Source organism: Callospermophilus lateralis, chromosome 4 (genome assembly GCF_048772815.1).
Source record: "Callospermophilus lateralis isolate mCalLat2 chromosome 4, mCalLat2.hap1, whole genome shotgun sequence".
NCBI lineage: Eukaryota > Metazoa > Chordata > Mammalia > Rodentia > Sciuridae > Callospermophilus > Callospermophilus lateralis.
Window position 1 is genome coordinate 158,751,137 of NC_135308.1, and position 19,471 is coordinate 158,770,607.

Genomic DNA, 19,471 nt, shown 5'->3' on the forward strand with positions numbered 1-19,471 from the left:
CTGCTTTGTGCCATTGTCCCAGACAACAATGGGCTTTGAAATGAAAAATGTTCCAGCTGGACACAAAGGAGACACCTTTCTGATTCTAAGCCCAGAGGGGAATCAAGGCGCTGCTTAGCTGAGGGCAGGGGAAGAGCTTCCAGGAAGGGAGCCTCACCCCCCACCCCCACCCGGTCCACAAGTCCACAATCACCTTCGAACTTCCCGAGCTGTATGGAGATATGGAGATGAGCGTCAGCTGACAGCGCACAGGCGGGGAGGAAGGCAGGATGGAGCCCCAGCTCGGAGCCCTGGTAGAGCTCAGTGTGCTGTCATCTGACGACGCTCTCCCAACCCCTCTGGGGGTTGGTACCATCCACATGAGCAACACAGGGCTTGGGAGGCTGAAGAAGTGCACTCAAGCTCTTCGGCGGTAACAGGAAAAGCCTGGATGGATTCGGTGCTTGCTCTGCCTGATTCCTATATAATGGCGCCTGCCCCTTGTCTAGGGAGCCAAAGCTTGGATTCTATTCCAAGTTTATATCTAGGAGGCCTTGGGTCTTGTGAAAATGGGTATAATTTCAGTCAGTATGGCTGGGTTTTGCTGCAGTAACAAATAAGCATTCATGCTACATTCAGTGCTGGCTAACTGGGGACCCTGATTCATGTCTCCTCCTTTGGGGACCCAGGGCAGGGGGCAGTGACTTATACTGGAGAGGCTTTATTCATATGTATTGAGTGGCTTGGCCACAGCTAGAGTCCAAGGGTGGGAAGCGCTGCTTTGCTGTGGTCCTGGGAGGAGGGTATCCAGGTGTATTTGGTAAGAGTTCTCCCGCCCACCTGGGAGTGTCTCTGCTTGCCTCTAGGTTGTCGTCAGGATGCAGAGTGAACTGTGGATGGCGCCTTTGAAAAACATCAAGCCCTGTACAGATGTAAATTACACATGTAAGACACAACCGCAAAACCCTGATGCATTATCATTGTTGCTACTGAGACTAATAATCCTTCCTGTCTCTCACATCACTCCAAGAGTCAGCTGTGGCCCTCCGTCAGCCCAAAGTCCTGGGTGGTGTCCCCTTCCTGCCAGGATAGAGGACTCAGGGCTGACCCCTCCCTGCGGCCACCCTCTTTGCTTTTGATTTCTGTGTGCCGACGGCCATTAGATTTTTCCCTCCCTCTGCTGAAGCTTCTATCATTATCCAACCCCGAAGCCACAGAAGCATCAGAATTTTAATAGATTTGGGCCCCAGAGCCTGCTATCAACACATTATGATGCACAGCTACAGATGGAAAGTTCTGGGTCTTTAAGCTGGAACATGAACACTGAAATTTTGAAACTGTTCTGTGGGACCTAGAACCCTGCTGAGGTGACTAGGTGACTAGGTGACTTGGGAAAACACGCAGCCATGGGTGCCCACCTACTTGGTTCCATTTTGCTGTCCCTGGGCCTGTCCCAAGGTTGTCAGAGCTTGGATACCAGGACTTCTTTAAAAAAAAAAAAAGAAAAAAGGAAAATTCATCCTATAAGATTGTTACAACCTCTGAAAGTCTCCAAATGGCTGTCACTGAGTTTATACTTCCCAAAGTGTCTCCCAGCCGTTTCCCCTTCCCTTGGCACCTTTTTTCCTTGCTTTCTGATATCTTCTAATATTCCTCATTGCTCTCCCAGCCCCAGCTCTCTCTGTCTGTCTCTGTCTGACTCTGTCTCTCTCTGTCTCTCTCCCACACCCTAGCTTCTTTCTGCACCTCTCCTCTGACAGGAGGTGCCGCGTAATTCTAGGAACACACCTTTGGTCTCAGGCAGCCCCGAGTTCAGCTCCTGACTCTTGCTGGCTGTGTGCTCTGGGGTCATTCCTTAACCTCTCTGAGCCTGCTTTCCTCATCATAGCATGGGAAGGCAGCTCCCCGGGGACAGTTTGCAAGGGCCTGGTGTGTGACTGCTTCAACTCTGCACTCTGCCCCCTTCTCCAGCGGCAGCCCTGGCTCCAGCCGGTGCCCCCTCCTCTGGGCTCCCCCAGTCCCCTTGCATCCCCTGCCCAGGAGCTGCTGTGGCGATGGCACAGATGACTTTGCCCCGCAGTCTCCCTCTTTGGGGTGCCAGGTACCTCTGCTCAGTGCAAAGGGAGCAAGAGGATGGGCTGGAGTCCAGGTGGGTGAGGAGCTGGGGTCGGGGCGGAGCAGCGGCGAGGAGGGCCGCGCCCCTCTGCTCCCACTCAACCGCCTGGAGTCCAGTCCGCGCCGTCCGCTGGGCGCTCAGGAGCGCCACTCCCCTCCCAAGGGCCCTGTCTGCTGGGCATCGCAGTCACGTCGGCCAAGTCCCTTCCCTGGGCCCCGAGCGCCCTGGGCCCTGCCGCCCTCCAGGCTCCGGCCTTCGCAGCGTCTCCGGGGCGGCTTTCCCTGAGCCCTGCGGGAGCTTCTGGACAGTCCCTGGCCACCTCACACCTCTGCAGGGTGCACTCCGACCTGCTCTGCCTCCCTGGCCTCCCCTGAGGCTGGCAGAGGCCCCCCCCCGCCATCCCCCTTGAGACACTTTCCGATCAATGCCACGGGGCCTGGCCCTGCCTGCGGTCCCAGGGCTGCCCAGGCCCTCCCGCTCAGTCTCTAGGACGGGACTGAGCAGAAGCCCCAGGGCCTAGAGGGGGGCTGCCGCGGCCTGGCCAGCCCGGGGAGGTCCCTGGGGAGGCTCAGGCGCAGCCCCTGAAGGCAGCTGGGGCAGGCCCGCTCCTTCCTGGTGGCCCTGTTCTCCCTGGTCTGTGGAGAGGGGCTCCTTGGACCCAGAGGTGGCCTCCCCACTGTGCAGTCCCCAGAGCGCTCTCCTGCAGCTCACCTGTCCCCACAACAGGCCACCCCCATGCCCGCCTCTGCAGCCACCCTTCATACCACAACGGGCGGGAGCAGGAGTCAGTAAAGCTAACCTCAGAACAAGGGTGAGCACAGCAGGAGACGCTGGCCCGCGAGCACCAGGGCCCTGCGCAGCTCTGGGTCCCCCTCCCAGCTGGGGTCCTGCCGAGGCTCGGCCTCCTGGAGTTGTTAGAGGCCTCCCCTCTCCCTGCCAGCAGGTCAGGAGTGCACATGGAGCCAGACGTGTGCATTAGGGGCTCCAGTGTTTGTAGGGAGCGAGACACAGGTCTCCAAGGTGAAAGTCACCCTGAAACCCTGGCCAAGGTCGATGGCTGCCGCAGCGCGGAGCTGAGCGGACAGCATTGCAAGGAGGCTGGGGCTCATCGGAGCCCCCCCACGCAGCAATTTGGAGAGAGCTTATTTATACGAATGAAGTACATCTCTAGGTCGTGGGAAAGCAGCCACCGTGAAATGTAATATAAAATCAGCTGTAATTTTGGAAATTGTACGTGTCATGGAGTGATGCTGCACTGAGAGAAGTTTCTAGAAGTCAATGAGGAATCAAGAAAGAAAATCTAAGAGACCAGGTCAGAGCTGCTGAAGCCACCTCCAGTGGGACAGGAGTTGTCTCAGTGTTCCTTCCCTGTGGTTCTTTCTGTCTCAACAGATGTCCCCTAGGCTTCTGCAGTGTCCCAGCATTGCACTAGGTTCTTCGGACCCTGGCCTCAGGGACTTACCTTCTTCAAAAGCAAGAGGCTAGAACAGGGATGGGTTCTGCCTATCTCTCTGACCCCCTTCTGCTTGGTATTCCCTGTACACAGGGCACCACATCTGACCAGCCTTCTTAGCTTGCCCCTGCCTCAGGGCCTTTGTACGTGCTACCCTTTAGGCCCAGGATGATATTTCCTTATATCTTTTCACGACTGTCTCCATCCCAGCATATGATCTTGGCTCAGCCGCCTCTGTAGAGGGGTCTCCTTTGATTAGTCGAACTCACTATCCTGTTTCTATCGGTTCTCTCTTATTTCCTTCTAACCCTTTCTACTCTTGGAAATTTCTATTTGATTGTTTGCTGTCTGTGCTCGAGTAACTGGAATGGAAGGTCCTGGGAACAGAGATCTTACCCATCTTGTTTTCCCCTAGAGTCACCTGGAGTCGAGGCTGGCACAGAGTAGGTGCTCAGTAAATGTTTACCGAAGAATAAAGTTCTGCACACATCGACCGAGCAGCTGCTGTGAGCCACGATCACAGAATCGGCAGCCGATTGACAGAGCGCTGTGCTGAAGGTGGCCTCTCATTTAATCTTTTTGGGGAGCTGGGGATCAAGCTCAGCACCATGAGCACACCAAGCATTCACTCTGCCCCTGAGCTACATTCCCAGCCCACCACGTGATCTTTAAATGAGATACATTAAGAGGGGACTGCAGTTTTTTTTTCCATATTGTTACATACAAAGTGGACACCAGAAATGGAGACATCTGTGGTAGTCGATCGTATTATTATTGCCAATTATTGGCTGTCTTGACTTGAAGGAGTCCCTGGGACCCTGCTCCAGTGACAGCTGGCTCAGCCACGTGGTTCCCTTTGACCATGGAAATAGGATGGAAGCAACCACTGCCAGTTTGAGAGCCCTGTGGTGCTGGGTGCCGCTCAGCGGGGGACAGCTCGTGCCAGGCCTGCGCGGCCCTGGCACAGTTCCCAGCACTGGCCAGCCCCTCCCTTCAGCCGCATCCCTTTTCCCTCTGGGTCCCTGCCTCTGGCCTGTGCCTCCCGCAGCAGAGGCAGCTGGGAAAATCGCTCATCCTTCCCACCTCGGCTTCCCTACCTGCAGGAGTGGGGGTAATGGCAGATCCAGGATTGTCTCTAGGACTGAGTTGACCTGGCAAAGTGGGGGCTGCCGGGTCCTCTGTGGGTGTCTGATGCGGATGGACGCTTGCAAGCTGGTGCCAAGACAAACTCTGGCTGTGGAACAACCTCTTCGATTTGGGCTTACGGTCCCCTCCCGGGGGCTTGAGCACCTCTGGAATTGCTCATAAAGCCAGTGTTTCAGAGCCACAAAATTGGGGTGGCGGGTACCCCACGAGGGGCAGCCCTTGCACAAGTGTCATTTTGAAGCAGGCTGCAGCCTCACTGCATGGAGGCAGGGACACAGGAGCAGGCAGACAGAGGCCCGCCCGCCCGGGAGAGCTGTCTGCCGACGATGCTGCCCCTCAGGGCACGGGCTCCTGGGAACAGGCAATTGATTTCTGTGTGGCAGACAAAAAGTCCCGCGCGACATGGGGCCTGGAGAGACACTGTGCCAGGCGATCATTCCAGGCGTGGCATTCGGTCTGCGTCCTTTTCAAAGAAGGCAGCGCATCAGTTGGCTTGGTTCTCCTCGGTGGATCCTGAAAACCCAGACACTGGAAAGGCTTCCTCTGGTCCATGAGCTGAAGCCCATAGACTTGTTGCAGAACAGCCCACACAACAAGGCCAGGCCACCCTGCAGCTCCCAGGACAATGCAAGAAGTGTGGGAAACGTAGAGTGGGAGAAGGGACTAATGTTTCCTGATCATCTACTATGTGCAAGGCACCTGTGGCTTTATCTCCTTTATTCTCACAGTAACTAAGCAAGGAGATGGGGAAGGAGCAGGGGCTTAGGTGGGGAAGGAGCCGAGTAGCAGGCCCAGGGCTGCAGAGGCAGGAAAGGGCAGAGCGGGGATTGAACGCACAGTCTGACACCAAGAACCGTGTTTCCCATCCTGCCTCCTCCCACAGCCTCTGCACAGTGAGGAGGACGGGAGGCGGTTGTCTCTGGGCCAGGCTGCGTCCCCTTGGCACCAGGACTGGATGGAGCCTCAAGGGCTGGGAAGGGCTTGCTTTTATGGGACGCTGCTTTATTGCTCACCCGAGGTAGAGGAGAGGGGACAGGGACAGGGAGGTGGGGACAGGGACGCTGTCGAGGTCGAGCCACACTTGGGAGCCTCCTGTTCCACTGTTTTGCTCCGGGAAGTTCCTGTTATCCGTGGGAAGCCTTAGGTGGAGAGGATTCATATCTGCCTTATCTGAGAGAGACCACTTTCACGCCAGTGTCATTGCAGTACATTTCAGGGCCACCCGATCTTGTCAGCCTTCGCTAATCTCGTCCAGCCTAACATGCAAATTATATTTGGTCGTGTACACACAGAAAGCCGCGTGTCACCAGCGCTTGGCATGACCCCCACTTCAGGCACCCAATGGGGGGTCTTGCAGTGTAAGCCCTGTGCCCACCAAAAGGGATATGGAGTCCTGATCCCAGGTACCTTAGAAGGGGACCTTATTTGGAATTAGGGTCCTTAGGGGGGTGATAAAATTAAAGCGAAGTCATGGGGCAGCGTGACCGGGGTTCTTATAAAGGGAGATTGGAGACCGACTGCCCTGCCCAGAGGAGGGGGAGAGGAGGACACAGAGAGGGGGTGCTGTGTCACCGCAGCTCCAGGAATCTACCACAGTGACCTGGTGCTGGCCTCAGTTTCCCCTCAACGAAACCACAGCCCCCGGCAACAGCACAACCTCTGTGGGAGAGCTTCAGTGACGTGTCTGCTGACAGCAGTGTCCCCCTGTGCGCTCCCGGAGGAGCTGCGGTAAAGCCACTGTCACCTCATTACGTTTCCAGAGCTGCTGTGTTACCCAAGGGACAGGTCAACACTCCACGTAGATAAGAGAGACTGGAGCACAGTGCAGGCGTGGCTCAGGCCGCCTTGAAGACAGAACTGCGGAGGAAGCCGATGCTCATCCCGCCCTCTCCCACCCCGGGATTACTTAAGATTTCTTTAAAATTTGCAATTTTAATTAACAGATCATCTATTAATATTTAAGCTTCTGGGTTTATCTTTCCCGAAGTCATGGTCATGTGCTAAGAAGCTGGTGGATACTGCTATGTTCTAATGTTAACAGCAGAATTGTACCGAACTGCAGCAGATCAGTCATTGAAATTCACCCTGTTAATGATTGTCATTTAGGTGTCTAGACAAAATTGCTGATAACCACCCTCCCTCTTCAGCTCCTCTGAAGACTGTGAGGTGCTCTGGTTTGTGCAATAGTTTCCAGTAACTTTAACTTTTTTAGAGGAAGAAGCAGAGATTAATGAGCCACATGAAAACACTAATTTGCATATATTAAAGATGATAAAAAATGTTAATGGTTTAAACAAAGCTAACCTACAAGATTAAGAATATCGAAGGCAATTTTAAGGGTGGAGACCTCTGTATCAGTTTTTGGCAGTTGATTGGAACCCAGATGTTTCCCTGTGCTTTAGGAGAGGGGCTGGAGGCCATGGAACTAATGGGAGAGGATACCTCACGCGAACTGAATGTCTGCTTCCTTCCCCCACCCCTGCTCCCAAATTCAGGTTGAAATCCTAACACCCACTGTGATGGCTGTAGGAGGCAGAGCTTTTGGGAAATGTATTAGTCAGCTTTGCATAACTATAACAAAATACCTGAGAAAAAAGGTTTATTTTGGCTCACAATTCTGGAGGTTCCAGTCCAAGATTGAGAGTTTCCATTACTTTGGCCTTTGGCAAGGGCCGCGGGACATGGTGGGAGTGTGTAGCCGAGTGAAGGGCTCACCTCATGAACCAGGAGGCAGGAGAGAGACAGGAAGAGAAAGAGACCAAGTTCCCACAATCCCCTCTGCAGACACATCCCTGCAACCTGAGGACCTCCCACTAGGCCCACCTTACATAAGGTCCGCTGCTTCCTTATAGCGTCATCCTGGGCACCAAGCCTCTAACACACGGCCTTTGGGGGGACACCACTCATACTCAAACCATATTTAGGCATACAGCCAAGGTGGCCAGGTCCTGAGAGTGGAGCCCCCACAACAGGATTAGTCCCCTTCCGAGAAAGGACCCAGGAGAGCGCTCTTGCCCTTGTTGTGTCAGAGAAGTAGGACCCCTGTCCTCCCATCACAAGTGTCAAAAGGCTGCTCCTTTAAGAACATTACAATGTATTTAGCTAAAGTTTTAGGTGACACGGAGCCTTCAGACACGAAGGCCCACAGGCCCAGGGAGATGATCTTGGAGAGTTGTGTGGAAATGAGCCTGAACAGACCTGGATGATGGGAGGTGACGCTCAGGGGGTGGCGGTGGGCAGCGGGGCCTGTCTGTCCAGGCTCTTCTTGGCCTTGCCAGGCAGTCTCCAAGTCCCCAGCAGGCCAAAGTGCCAGACTTTGGGCTGTGCTTTCCCGAGCCCCAACATCTTCTCTGAGCCGCGGGAGGAGACAACAGGAAGTGTCCCAGGACTGCCAGGAGAAGTTCCCACTGTGCGCCGCCCTGTCTGTGGTGCGCTGTTCCCACTGTGGGAGTGGACCAAGGCTTGAGGTGGCCCAGCTTGCTCCTTAGAGCCGGTGACTCTGAGTCAGTCACCAGCCTCACCGAGGCCCCAACTCCTCCTCTGCCCACTCCAGTGAGCTATGGGACTAAACTGAGTGTGCTCAAGTTCTCTGCCAACTGTAAAGTGCTCCCCAAATGCCAGGAGGCCCAGGCCCAGGGGACAGGGCAGATTGAACAGGGGAGGCCTGCGGGGATGAAGGACCTGTGTCTTCTGAAAAGAATTCCCAAAGGAAATCTCCGGGCCTCAGGTGAGGCTTTCAGAGTGAAGGGCTCATCTCACGAACCAGGAGGCAGGAGAGAGTTTCCCAGCCGGCCCCTGCCTCCATGGCAGGTCAGACGGCCTTTGAGCCCTTTGATCCTAAGCGGCACACTTCGACAACTCGTGGGGACCTGGGCTTGTTAAGGCAGTTACTGCAGCCTCCCCTTCAATAGAGTGGGGACAGTGTAGAGGCCCAGGTGGCAGAGCCGCTCAGCAGGGGTCCCAGCAGACAAGGCACGCCCAGGGGACACCCGCCCTGCCCTGGGGAAGCACATTCCCCTGGGGCACTTGGGTAGATCCTGATGGACACCTGTCTCTGGAAGGGTCCCTTTCCTCCTGGACCGTGGATGCAGGAGAGTTTTGGCTTCGTGCTTTCCGACAGCCAGGCAGCCACCCCTGACCCAGATGAAGAAGGGCGCCTGCCCGGCCCCTCACGGCCCCCAAGGCCCCAACCCCACCTCCTACCTGCTGTCTGGACCAGCCCCCGACAAGCTCGCTGCCAGCCTCAAGTCGGCTTCTCAGTGATGGCCCAGGTGGTGGCCCATCAGGTCCCTGACTTGCCACTCTGACCTGGAGATGCCCTTGGATTGTGTCCTCTGGAGGCAGCAGCCAGCCCGGCCTCTTGCTGGGCCCGCGGTTTCTTCCGTGTTGTGGTCCTTCCTCTCTTGGGTGTGGGCTTCTAGGGCTGCGTCCCCTGGTGTCACTGTTCCTAGCTTAGTCGCCTTTCCTTTTTGCTCCAGGAAGGTGGTGGACGGGTACAGGTGGTCCTGGGGGTCAGCACTCCTGGGACTCCCCAATGCCAATGGGTGTGGCAGGAAAGCAAATGTCCCACTGTCAGTTTCTCAAACAAACTGACCCCCAGGGGATGCTACTAACCTGCCCCGCCCCCTTTAAAAATAAGCATGAACTTGTGTTTCTCCTTCAGGGAACTGAGGGGAGGACTGATTTCTCCTTGAGTCTGTTGGCCACTTCTGAGTGGCTCTGTTTCAAGAGAATGTCATGCACCCTAGAGGCAGGGCCACGGTAGTGACCAGACTTCCCACCTCTATGGTGAAGCTGTGGAAAGAGCTCTGTGCGCAGCCACACAACACCTCTGAGGTTTAATCAGGTGGAAAAGAAATTGGAACAGTCTCTTTATCTCCAAGCCATCTTTTTAAATTTTTTTTTTATAGTTGTAGATGGACAGCATGCCTTTATTTATTTATTTATTTTTACGTGGTGCTGAGGATCAAACCCAATACCTCACATAAGCTAGGCAAGCCACACCCCCAGCCCCTCCAAACCGTCTCTTAAAGTGCTCTATCCCTGTTCCAGCCTCTGCAAATTTGGGTCTAGACATGAAAGGGCAGGGAAGGGCGGGGAAGGGCTGGGGTGTGTGCGTGGGCAGCTCCTCAGGAACGAGCGGATGACAAGGGAGCATACTGAGGAGCTGGGCAGCAGCTGCAGCCCCTAGGAGTGGGGTAGGGGGAACCAGCCTGGGAGCAGGAGGTCTGGAAGGGGCATGTGGAAGGTGACAATCCTGCTGCTCCTGGCTGAGGCCCCCCTTCTCCCTGCCTGTTCCACCCAAGGCCAGTCCCCCAGCTGTGAGGCAGCCTGGGCTGGAGGCTCGTCTGGCTGGCCCACCATGCCTGTGGGATCCCATCAAGTTCCTACTCTTTTCGGTCCATTTGCTCACATGGGGCAGATGTGAAGTCCTGGTAGGTTGCTGAGAGGGTCTGAAAGGGCTGGAGCGTCACTAGCTTTGTGAAGTGTCAACTTATTATTAAGCCAGATGCCAGGGCTCTCCGTCCCCATCATCCCTAGTGCGCCCTGGAGTCTAGAGCTGCGCTGCACACTTCCCTCAAACCTCTCAGCTCCTTCCCACCTCTCCCTCTTCGTCCCTGGGGCCTCCTCTGACTTTTGGCTGCCACCAAGGCCTTTCTGCTGGCAAGGGGCCATGTGCACAGGAGGGACCAGAAAGGACCCAAGGTAGGGACAAGCTAAGTCAGGGTGATGAAAAGCTAGGTGGATGGAAGACTGGGGAAAGGAAGGGGCACAGAGGGGACAGTGCAGGCCAGCAGGGCTCAGGCACCAGCTAGGGGGAGGAGGAAAGCCCCGCAGGGACCAGCAGCAATTCACAGTGCATTGCTCTGCAGATGCAGGTACTGCTTCCTGACATTCCGATAATAACAATAATCTTGTTAATGATGACCCTGACAATGACACATGCTTTATGGAGTGGTAGCTACTGTGCACACCTTGTGAGGAGCTGGTAGCCACTGTGTGGAACGCAGGTTTCTTGCCCACACCTGCCACACACTGTTCAAGCCTCTTCGGCCCGTGGAAGAGCGATTCTTACGGCACAGGGGCCTCGGCCATCTCTCACTCTGCTGGGGCTAAGCTGATGGCCTCTGACTTTGAATTTGACTTGCTCCTCAGCAGCTGGGTGACTTAAGGCACACTGCTTAGATTTTCTGTGCTTCGGTTTCCTCATTCATAAAGGACCCTGGGTTCTTTTGAACCCTAAGTCTGAGCCTGGAGTTCTGGTCAAAGCCTTCTGTGTGCCCCCTTTCTTCACTGCCAGCCCCCAGCCCTTGGCCCCTCCATCATCCTCTCCTGCAGCGCCCCCTCTGCCCGTGAAGCCCCCTCCCACTCGCACACATCTCGCTGTGGCCAGGGCCTTGTGCTTGCTGTGCATGCCCCCAGGAAGGCACATCCTGGTGCTCCAGATGGCAAACTCCTTACCTCCTTCCAGTCTTGGCCCAAATGTCACCAAACCAAAACCTGCTCTGGTGTCCTAGGAAGAGGCGACTCCACGTGCCCCTGGTGCTGAGGTCTCCACACTGCCTAGTTTACCCATTTGCTGCACCAACCACAGAGCGTTTCTGTCCTTCCCATAGAACGCAAGCTGCATGTGGGAAGGGGCTTTCTACAGACCTAACTGCTTTGCTCACGGATGAATCTTCAACGCCTGCCATGGAGGCCGCTCGTGGTGGGTGCTCCGAGCACATTAGCTGCAAATGCTTTTAATGCAAGGCAGCCTCCTGCGAAGCTCCGAGGCGGCCCACGGACACCATCTCTCTGGTGTCAATGAGGGACCTGCAAGCTGCAGAGGGTGACAGATGTGCCACCCTCAGTCCTCTCCAGTCCTGCAGGCCTCCACCTGGAGTGCCCTTCCTGTGTCTCTCATTTTGAAGGTGTCAGTTTTTCCAGTGACTGATGGCTTAGGCTCCTAGCTGTTGGGCATCTTCTGCTGCAGTCAGAATCCTTTCCAAATCCCAAACCTGCCACCTGGGGATGCGTCCTGCCACGCTCAGGTGCACAACAGTCTTTATGAATGGTGACCCTGACCCTAAACTTCAGAACTCAAAAGACTTTTCATACGTTGGTACCTCTGTGCCAGGGTTGACTGGTGAGTCACTAATGCCACTGTGGCTGATTTAATCAGTGATAATGAAAAACGAAAGATGCTTCCTTATGCACAGACACGCTGAGCTTTAAAACATTTTGCTAATCATCACTTTTACCACTTTTGCGAGGTGCTAATAGCTTTTCAGATAAATAAATGGACCATTTGATACAAAAATTTAAGAAAATGTAGTTTATTAGATTTCTGTGTAATTGTTTGAGAACTTGAAATGAACCCACTAAAAGATTGGACCAAAAAGTGTATGGGCACAACCTAACAATTGAGCCTCACCAGGTGGCATCTGTCCTACATACAACACAACAATGCTGGTCATCTTTGCCCTCTGTGGCCGAGGTTCTGGGGTACCGCTTCCTCCATGCCACAAGGGTCTGTGTCATGAGGAATGTCTCAGTACAGAGACGAGTTCTCAACTGCAGCATAATCGAACATAAAGGTTGTGATATTTTATAATGGAATTCTACTGTTTGAATAGCTGCAAAAGCCTGAAGCCATATTTCTGCAATAATTATCATATTTTGAGAACTTTCTGCACTATCAGTGAGAAAACAGAATTCAAAATTACCAAACAAAATCATCTTGAAAACCTAGTTTCTTCTGAGCCAATTTACTCTTCTCTAAGCCTGCCTGCTGATAAAAGGTGACACATATACTCTGGCATAACATAAAATCCTTGGCCTCCGCAAATTACCCACTGTTGCAAGGAACAAAGATCTCTCAATTCCACATCTCTAAGCCCTTCCATCACATCTCAGAACCCACTCGATCAAAAATAAAGGAAACCTGGAACCAGAATACTGAATACATTACTGACGCACCGCGCTCAGCGCAGCCCTCCCCTTCTCTTTAGGATAAGAGCACACAAAAGGAAGGGTCTCCTTGCACACTCTGGGGCAAGCCAGTCACCACCAACCCTTCTGTGGAGAGAGGAGTTGCCAAGGTCACCACAGATCCTTTTAATGTCTATTTATTTTATTTTATTTTTGTGGTGCTGAGGGATCAAACCCAGGGCCTCACATGTGCTAGGCGAGCACGGTCTATTTTTATCAATTTGTGAATGGATTTTGGAAACCCTTCCTCTCCTGATTCCTATGACATTTTATTTTCATACGAGCCATTTACTTGTCACACAGTCTTTCTTTTATGGAGTTTGTAAAGCTGCCCAGTCACTACCCAGAGTCACTGCATAAAGCCTGAAGCTACGGTGCCCCACTGCCCGACCCTGGGCTCATGCCCCCCTGTTCTCGTGCTCCCGCTTTGGACATGCCGTCTTCTCCACCCAGGAAGTCCTCTTTGTGCCTTGACTCCAGCTCCCACTTGTCCTTTAGAATTCTGTGTGGACATCCCTGGCGTCTAGTCAGAACTGGATGTGGCTCTTTACTGACCCTGCCCCGTCATCCTGTGCTTCCCTAAATCCACAGGTGCCATGCATCACACTAAAATGACTCACCCATCCTTCTGTATCGCCCTTGACCTGTAACCCTGAAGACAGGTAGCACATTGTTTTGTTGCTACTGGGTCCTGGGTGTCTAAAAATTGCCTGCTCATGGCAGGCACTTAATGAATATTTAAAGAATGAACACATGAATAATTTGACAGTAAGTAAACTGTAAAATATTTTCATAACTGTCCTATAATAGGATCCTCAAGTTCAAAGGAAAATACTTAAGAGAATAACAGCTAATGAAGTATTTTAAATCTGAAATAATTATAAAGTCAATCAGAATATACCCATTCTCAATTTAAGCCAAGTTTGTTCTACTTGTTTAATAGAGTTGGCTAAACAGAAACTCAAATAAGTGCTTGTTAATTATACTAATTAACAAATGACTGTATTAAAACATGAGCTATGTAAAACCAAGTTAAAACGTGAAGTGACTGCATGCGTGCAGTAAGCACCTCATCAGTAGGCAGTTTCTCAAAGGCCTGTGTCTGCTGCCCCAGTTATTTGTGGGGTTCCTGTGAGTGTTCAAGAGCCCCAGTGCAGCACCTCCAGGGCAGGTGGGGAGGGAGGAGGGAGGGATCCTCTTTCTGACTGTCTTCATGGTCCCTCTCTCAGCAATGTACAACTGAAGTCCTAGAGCCAGCAAAGGAAGGGGACAGCACACCCCACTACCACGTGAGGATCTACTGGGGGAGCTCAAGTGTGTGAAGAGAGCCAGCAGGAGAGGTCTTTGGGTGTCACCGCTACTTCACGCTCTATTTTAACTCAGGAAGAAGTTGATTTGCCCAACCTGTTACCAGTGCACTTATTTCAATAACCCTAGAATTTATATTTCAGCTCAAAGGTTATTTCCTTAGATAAACTTCCCCAAGTTTCCTTATCTTAACATCCTCCACAGAACCATTACACTTTTACATTTGGGGGGATAAATTGATTCATCTGATGAATTTCTCCAAAACTCTAGAACTCAAGCTCTCTGATGACAGGCACTGTATCTAGTTTTGTGTCCACCACGCTCTCAGGGCCTGGTGGTATGTACTCAAAACGACAGAGACCTGCTAGGTCAATGAGCACAGAAGCCACTTTCCCTTAAAGGCATTTGTTGGGTCTAATAAATTCAAGCTTCCTTTTGCGTGACTTTGAAAGACAACAGGAACAGAAGTCACCTCACACAGATGTGAAGATGTCCAACATAAATACTCCTTACAATAAAGTGATATCCAATGGCTATCCAGTAAGAATAAATGTAAATGAATACCTGATGAGAAATTTAAGTCTCGTAATGCCAGGGACTAACCTGGGCATTCTGGAGAACTTCAAGCCATGATCTTGATTTACCTAATCATTATGGTGGTACACCAGGCACTTGGCAGAAGCAAAAACCAGGTTCTTGTGTTATTCATACAACTAATTTTTCAAGTATCTTGACAAACACATAGTTAAAAATAAGCAGACTCACAAGGAAACATCACACCATAAGCATAAACTAGCAGAAACAACAGATAACAAATACAGAACCACAAAAACTTAAGGTGTTAGTTCAAAGAGTATGGTGTGCCCAAAAATTAGGAAATAAACTTCTACATTTCTTTTTTTTTCCCCAGGGGGCAGCCCAACAGTATTTATTTATTAACTATCAGAACAAAAAGAACTAGCAATAAGGTCATGATCAGGTTAACTAGAGAGGAGGCCTAAGACTGGGAATGTAGGCAATTCATCCTGGGGGGAAGCAGCACTACCAGCTGTGGGCAGAGGTGGTGCCCATGTGTGGGAAATGCTGGCCTAGGTGACTTTGATGGAGCCTTCTGCTCTGTGGCTTTAAGGCACAAAGGTCCTATTCATCAGGCTGTTCTACATTTCTTTATGATAGGAATTAGAATATATTTTGAGCCAAAGGACAATGAAAATATTATATATCAGAACTTATTATAAAATGGTGCAATCACTTGGAAAAATATTTTGGCAGTTCTTCAATAAGTTAAACTTATAAGAGTAAACCATTCTGACCCCAGATTCCACTCCTAGGTATATATTTAAGATAACTGAAATACATAAATGCTCATGAAGCATTATTTGTAACAGCAAAAAATTATAAAGAACCCAAATGTCCATCAGCTTATGAATGAATAAGCAAAATGTGGTGATTTGTACAATAGATATTATTCATCCATAAAAAAGAATGAAGTTTCCATATGTGCTACAACATGAATGAACCTCAAAAATATTGTCAAATGAAATAATTCAGACACAAAAATCCACATTGTACAATTTCATTTATATAAAAAATCCAAAGCAGGTAAATCCATGACAAGAGATAGTAATGTTTACAACTTCCAAAGGCTTGGGGGAAGGAGGAGGGCAGAGAGGCTGCCTACGGGTATGAGATCTCTCTCTTTTTTTTTTTTTTTTTGTACCAGGGATTGAGCCCAGGGGCACTCAACCACTCAGCCACGTCCCCAGCCCTTTTAAATATTTTTTTAGAGACAGGATCTCACTAAGTTGCTGAGGCTGGCTTTGAACTCGCCATCCTCCTGCCTCAGCCTCCTGAGCTGCTGGGATTACAGGTGTGTGCCACCATGTCCTGCTGGGATCTTTTTATGGTGATGAAAATGTTCTGAAATTAGGTAGTAGTGATGGCTGCTTAATGTTATAAATATATTTAAAACCACCAAATTGTATAACTAAAAGGGTAAATTTCATATTATGTGAATTTTATTTCAATTTTTAAAATTTTGTGGGATACAGCCATGTAAAAGAAAATGTATAGGTTTAAATGAATAAACCATTCTTACTAGTTTGCTAGCAGAGTACCCCCAAGTTAATCTGTTATTCTTACAAATAAGGATTCTATACTAATTTTCTTACTATACTCACTCATAAAGATATGCTTGAACATACTTCCAAGAAATTCTGACCTATGAAAAATATAGCAAATTTTGAAAGAACCATGTAGAATTCTAGAAATGAACAATAAAATAAATGAATTAAAAACCAGATGGGATGATTTTACACAGCTAAAGAGAGAATTGTTTAACTGCAAGGTAGGTTGGAAAACAATTACCTTATTCATGTGATTCGTTGAAGTATTTGGTGGTGAAATGTCACAATGTTTGAAACTTACTTTCAAATGGCTTGGCAAAATATGTCAGTGCACAAGTATATACGGAGCCCTACATACAGTATGTTTATAGACATAAACTTGTTTAGCAAGAGAGGAGCTAAAACAAACATGGGAAAACAATTTGTGAATCTAGGGAAAGGGCATATGGAGTTCAGTGTCCAACATACAGTCTTGGCTTCCAAATGCTGCACTGTTCTGCCCCTACCTTAGTGGTGCGTTCCTCAGCCTCCTTCACTGATTCTTAACTTCTTCCTGATCTCTTATGCTACCATGGCCCAGGGCTCAGGTCTTCAACTAACTCCCAGCTTCCTCTGTAGACCTCTCTCAAACCCAACTTTCACATCTAAGTTCTTAACTAATACCTCCAGTTGGTATCTAAAAGACACCTGAAATTAACAAATTCCAAGGGGAAAAATCAAAATTTTCTTCACCCATAGCCTTCTTTAGCTCAGTCAATGGCAGTACCATCTTGAATTTTAGTTGCTCAATCCAATCACCTTGACTTCCTCCTTGACTCTTCCCTTGAATCCCAGAGCTAATCCTGCTCACCTTCACAATGCCCTCCCCATTTTTGAGGTATAAGCTCCTCTCTGGATACCAGCAATATTTAAGTGGATTACCTGCCCCACTCCCTATTCCTGCCAAAGCCAGTATCATTTAGAATCTATATTGCAGCATGTAATTTTCTACCCTAAACCCACTATAATTTTTTTTAAGGTACCAGGGATTGAATTCAGGGGCACTCGGCCACTGAGCCATATCTCTAGCCCTATTTTGTATTTTATTTAGAGACAGGGGTTCACTGAGTTGATTAATGCCTCACTTTTGCTGAGGATGGCTTTTAACTCATGATCCTCCTGCCTCAGCCTCCTGAGCCACTGGGATTATAGGCATGTGCCATTGCGCCTGGCTATAATTTTTATTTCACAGAACAAAAGCCAAAATCTCTAGCAGTTGTCTTCAAGAACCTGTCTCATCTGGTACAATACCTTGCTCTTTGCTTTATGACCTCAAATCTCCTTCTTCTGTCCCCCTTGTTCATTTTACTCCAGACACTCTGGGATCCTTGCCACTCCTTAGACAGGCCAAACATCCTCCCATCATCTTGGGGTCTTTGCACTGACAGTTCCCTCTATACCTAACCTAATTTGCATGATGAAAACCGGTTTCTGGGTGACTCGGAGAAGGTCCCAGGCATCAGTATATTTTTAAAATATTCCAAGTTTCTTCAAAGGTCAGGAATTATTTTAGCCTTGAGTTGGTAATTGCACTATTCTCTCAAACAAATATGAGACAAAATCAAAGTTTCTGTGGTGATTCTAATGTACATCAGGGTTGGGAATCACCAGTCTAGAATCCCCAAACTAGGTCATTTTGCCCATAAATAATTGAGATGTTTCTATTTGAAAGACTGTCTTAATGAATTAAAAAGATATACATAAGGTGAAAAAAACAAATTTATTTTCTGAAATAGAAGAAGAAAAAAGTATGTGTTTGAATTCACTTTGAAATGTATATTAACAACAAAGCACCTGTCCCACATCCTACTTTTTTCAACTTAACTCTCAACACTGACATCCGAGAGAAGAAAAGGGAGATTTCTGGCCTTTGGTTTGTAGGACTTGAAACTTGCAAGAGAACATGTAAGAGGTGCGCTCCAATACAGTCCTCCCAGGTCCTGGCAGAGGCATGTGAACAGTGGGACTCCACACAGCTGGGAAATGAGAGGCTTCTTACCGCTCACTTATCCAAGAGCTTTCAAATAGTTATTTGCAGTTTGAAGTCTTGCCAAAACTTTCACTAATGCTTCCCCAATTTTGAGATAAAGAATGAAATTCTCTTCAGTTTCAAATGAATTAGTATCTAAATCTGAAATTATCAAAGTGACTTCTTTTTTCTTAAAAAATAAACCACCCAAATGAATTTACTGGTTTGTTAATAAACCCAGCAAGGAGAAATTAAACCATTACTTTTTGCCCATGGTTATGGGAATCTAGAAAATGCTAATGTAAGCCTTTGAGACGTGGAACCACCGAGTTCTATCAAAATGTCAGCTGAGATGATTAGATTTGATCTGAACTTCCCTCAGAAGACTGGGGGTCCTGCAAAGATTTGCTGGTTTGCAGACTACTCCCACTCATGCTGATGAGATGGCTGCTGATGACATTGAGTTCTTGTATCACTGTGCTCAGATCTTCGTGTAGTCTAACTACTGCACTTTTTACATCCCCTAGGAGAACTTTAATGGAACTCTTTGCTTCGGGTTCCCTAGGCAAGCCTTTGGTTGGTTGAAAACTAGAACAGGGGATAGAGCAGGAGTGGTCTACATTTTGGGCAGACAACTCTACCCAATTACTCCTGGAAATATGACTTGTCTTCTTAGCAGAATCAGAGTTATCTGGAAGCAATTCTAGTAGATTGAAGCTGTCATTTTCCTCTTCATCAGAAAACAATGGACCACTGGGAGCAAAATGTTGTTGAGCCTTGGCTGTCTTATCTTTATGTTGAAGGGAGGCGGAAAGTGACTGCTGGTGGGACAAAGTCCACAAGGAAGATCCAGGCAAGGTCGGGGGGAAGTGATGAACTGACTTCTCTGGAGAGTTCAAATCAGGAGATGACACGGATAAAGTAGAAAAGGAAGATGTTCCCTCAGAGGTAGTTGGAACTAAAATGTATAAATGAGAAAGATATGTAATAAACAAATGGGAGTAATAGCTAGACTAATTCTATAATGTAAAAGCCTACCAAGAAAATCTCAATATGAACTACTTAGAATTTTAAAGGTTAAATATTCATAATAAGCCTTAAAAATCCAAAGCAGGAAACTGAGAAAATATACAATGTACGTATGTATGTGTATGTACATATAAATACATATATGTACATACACATATATTTATACACGGTATTGTTGAGATACATGGTATTGGTGAGATAGCTACAATAATACCATGGAGGATCTGGGGTTGTGGTCAGCAGTAGAGTGCTCGGCTACCATGTGCAAAGCCCTGGGTTTGATTCTCAGCACCACATAAAAATGAATAAATAAAATAAAGGTATTGTATACA

The 19,471-nt window shown here is 49.2% G+C and overlaps 1 protein-coding gene across 1 annotated transcript in view; it reads right to left on the reverse strand.

The window, feature by feature from the left end:
• Window positions 1–18,466: 18,466 nt before the first annotated feature.
• Enthd1 (ENTH domain containing 1) overlaps window positions 18,467–19,471 on the reverse strand; it is a 109,692-nt gene continuing 108,687 nt past the window's right edge. The window contains exon 7 of the mRNA XM_076853329.2: window positions 18,467–19,068. Coding sequence (XP_076709444.2) covers window positions 18,467–19,068 — 602 coding nt within the window. The remainder of the gene's footprint in view (window positions 19,069–19,471) is intronic.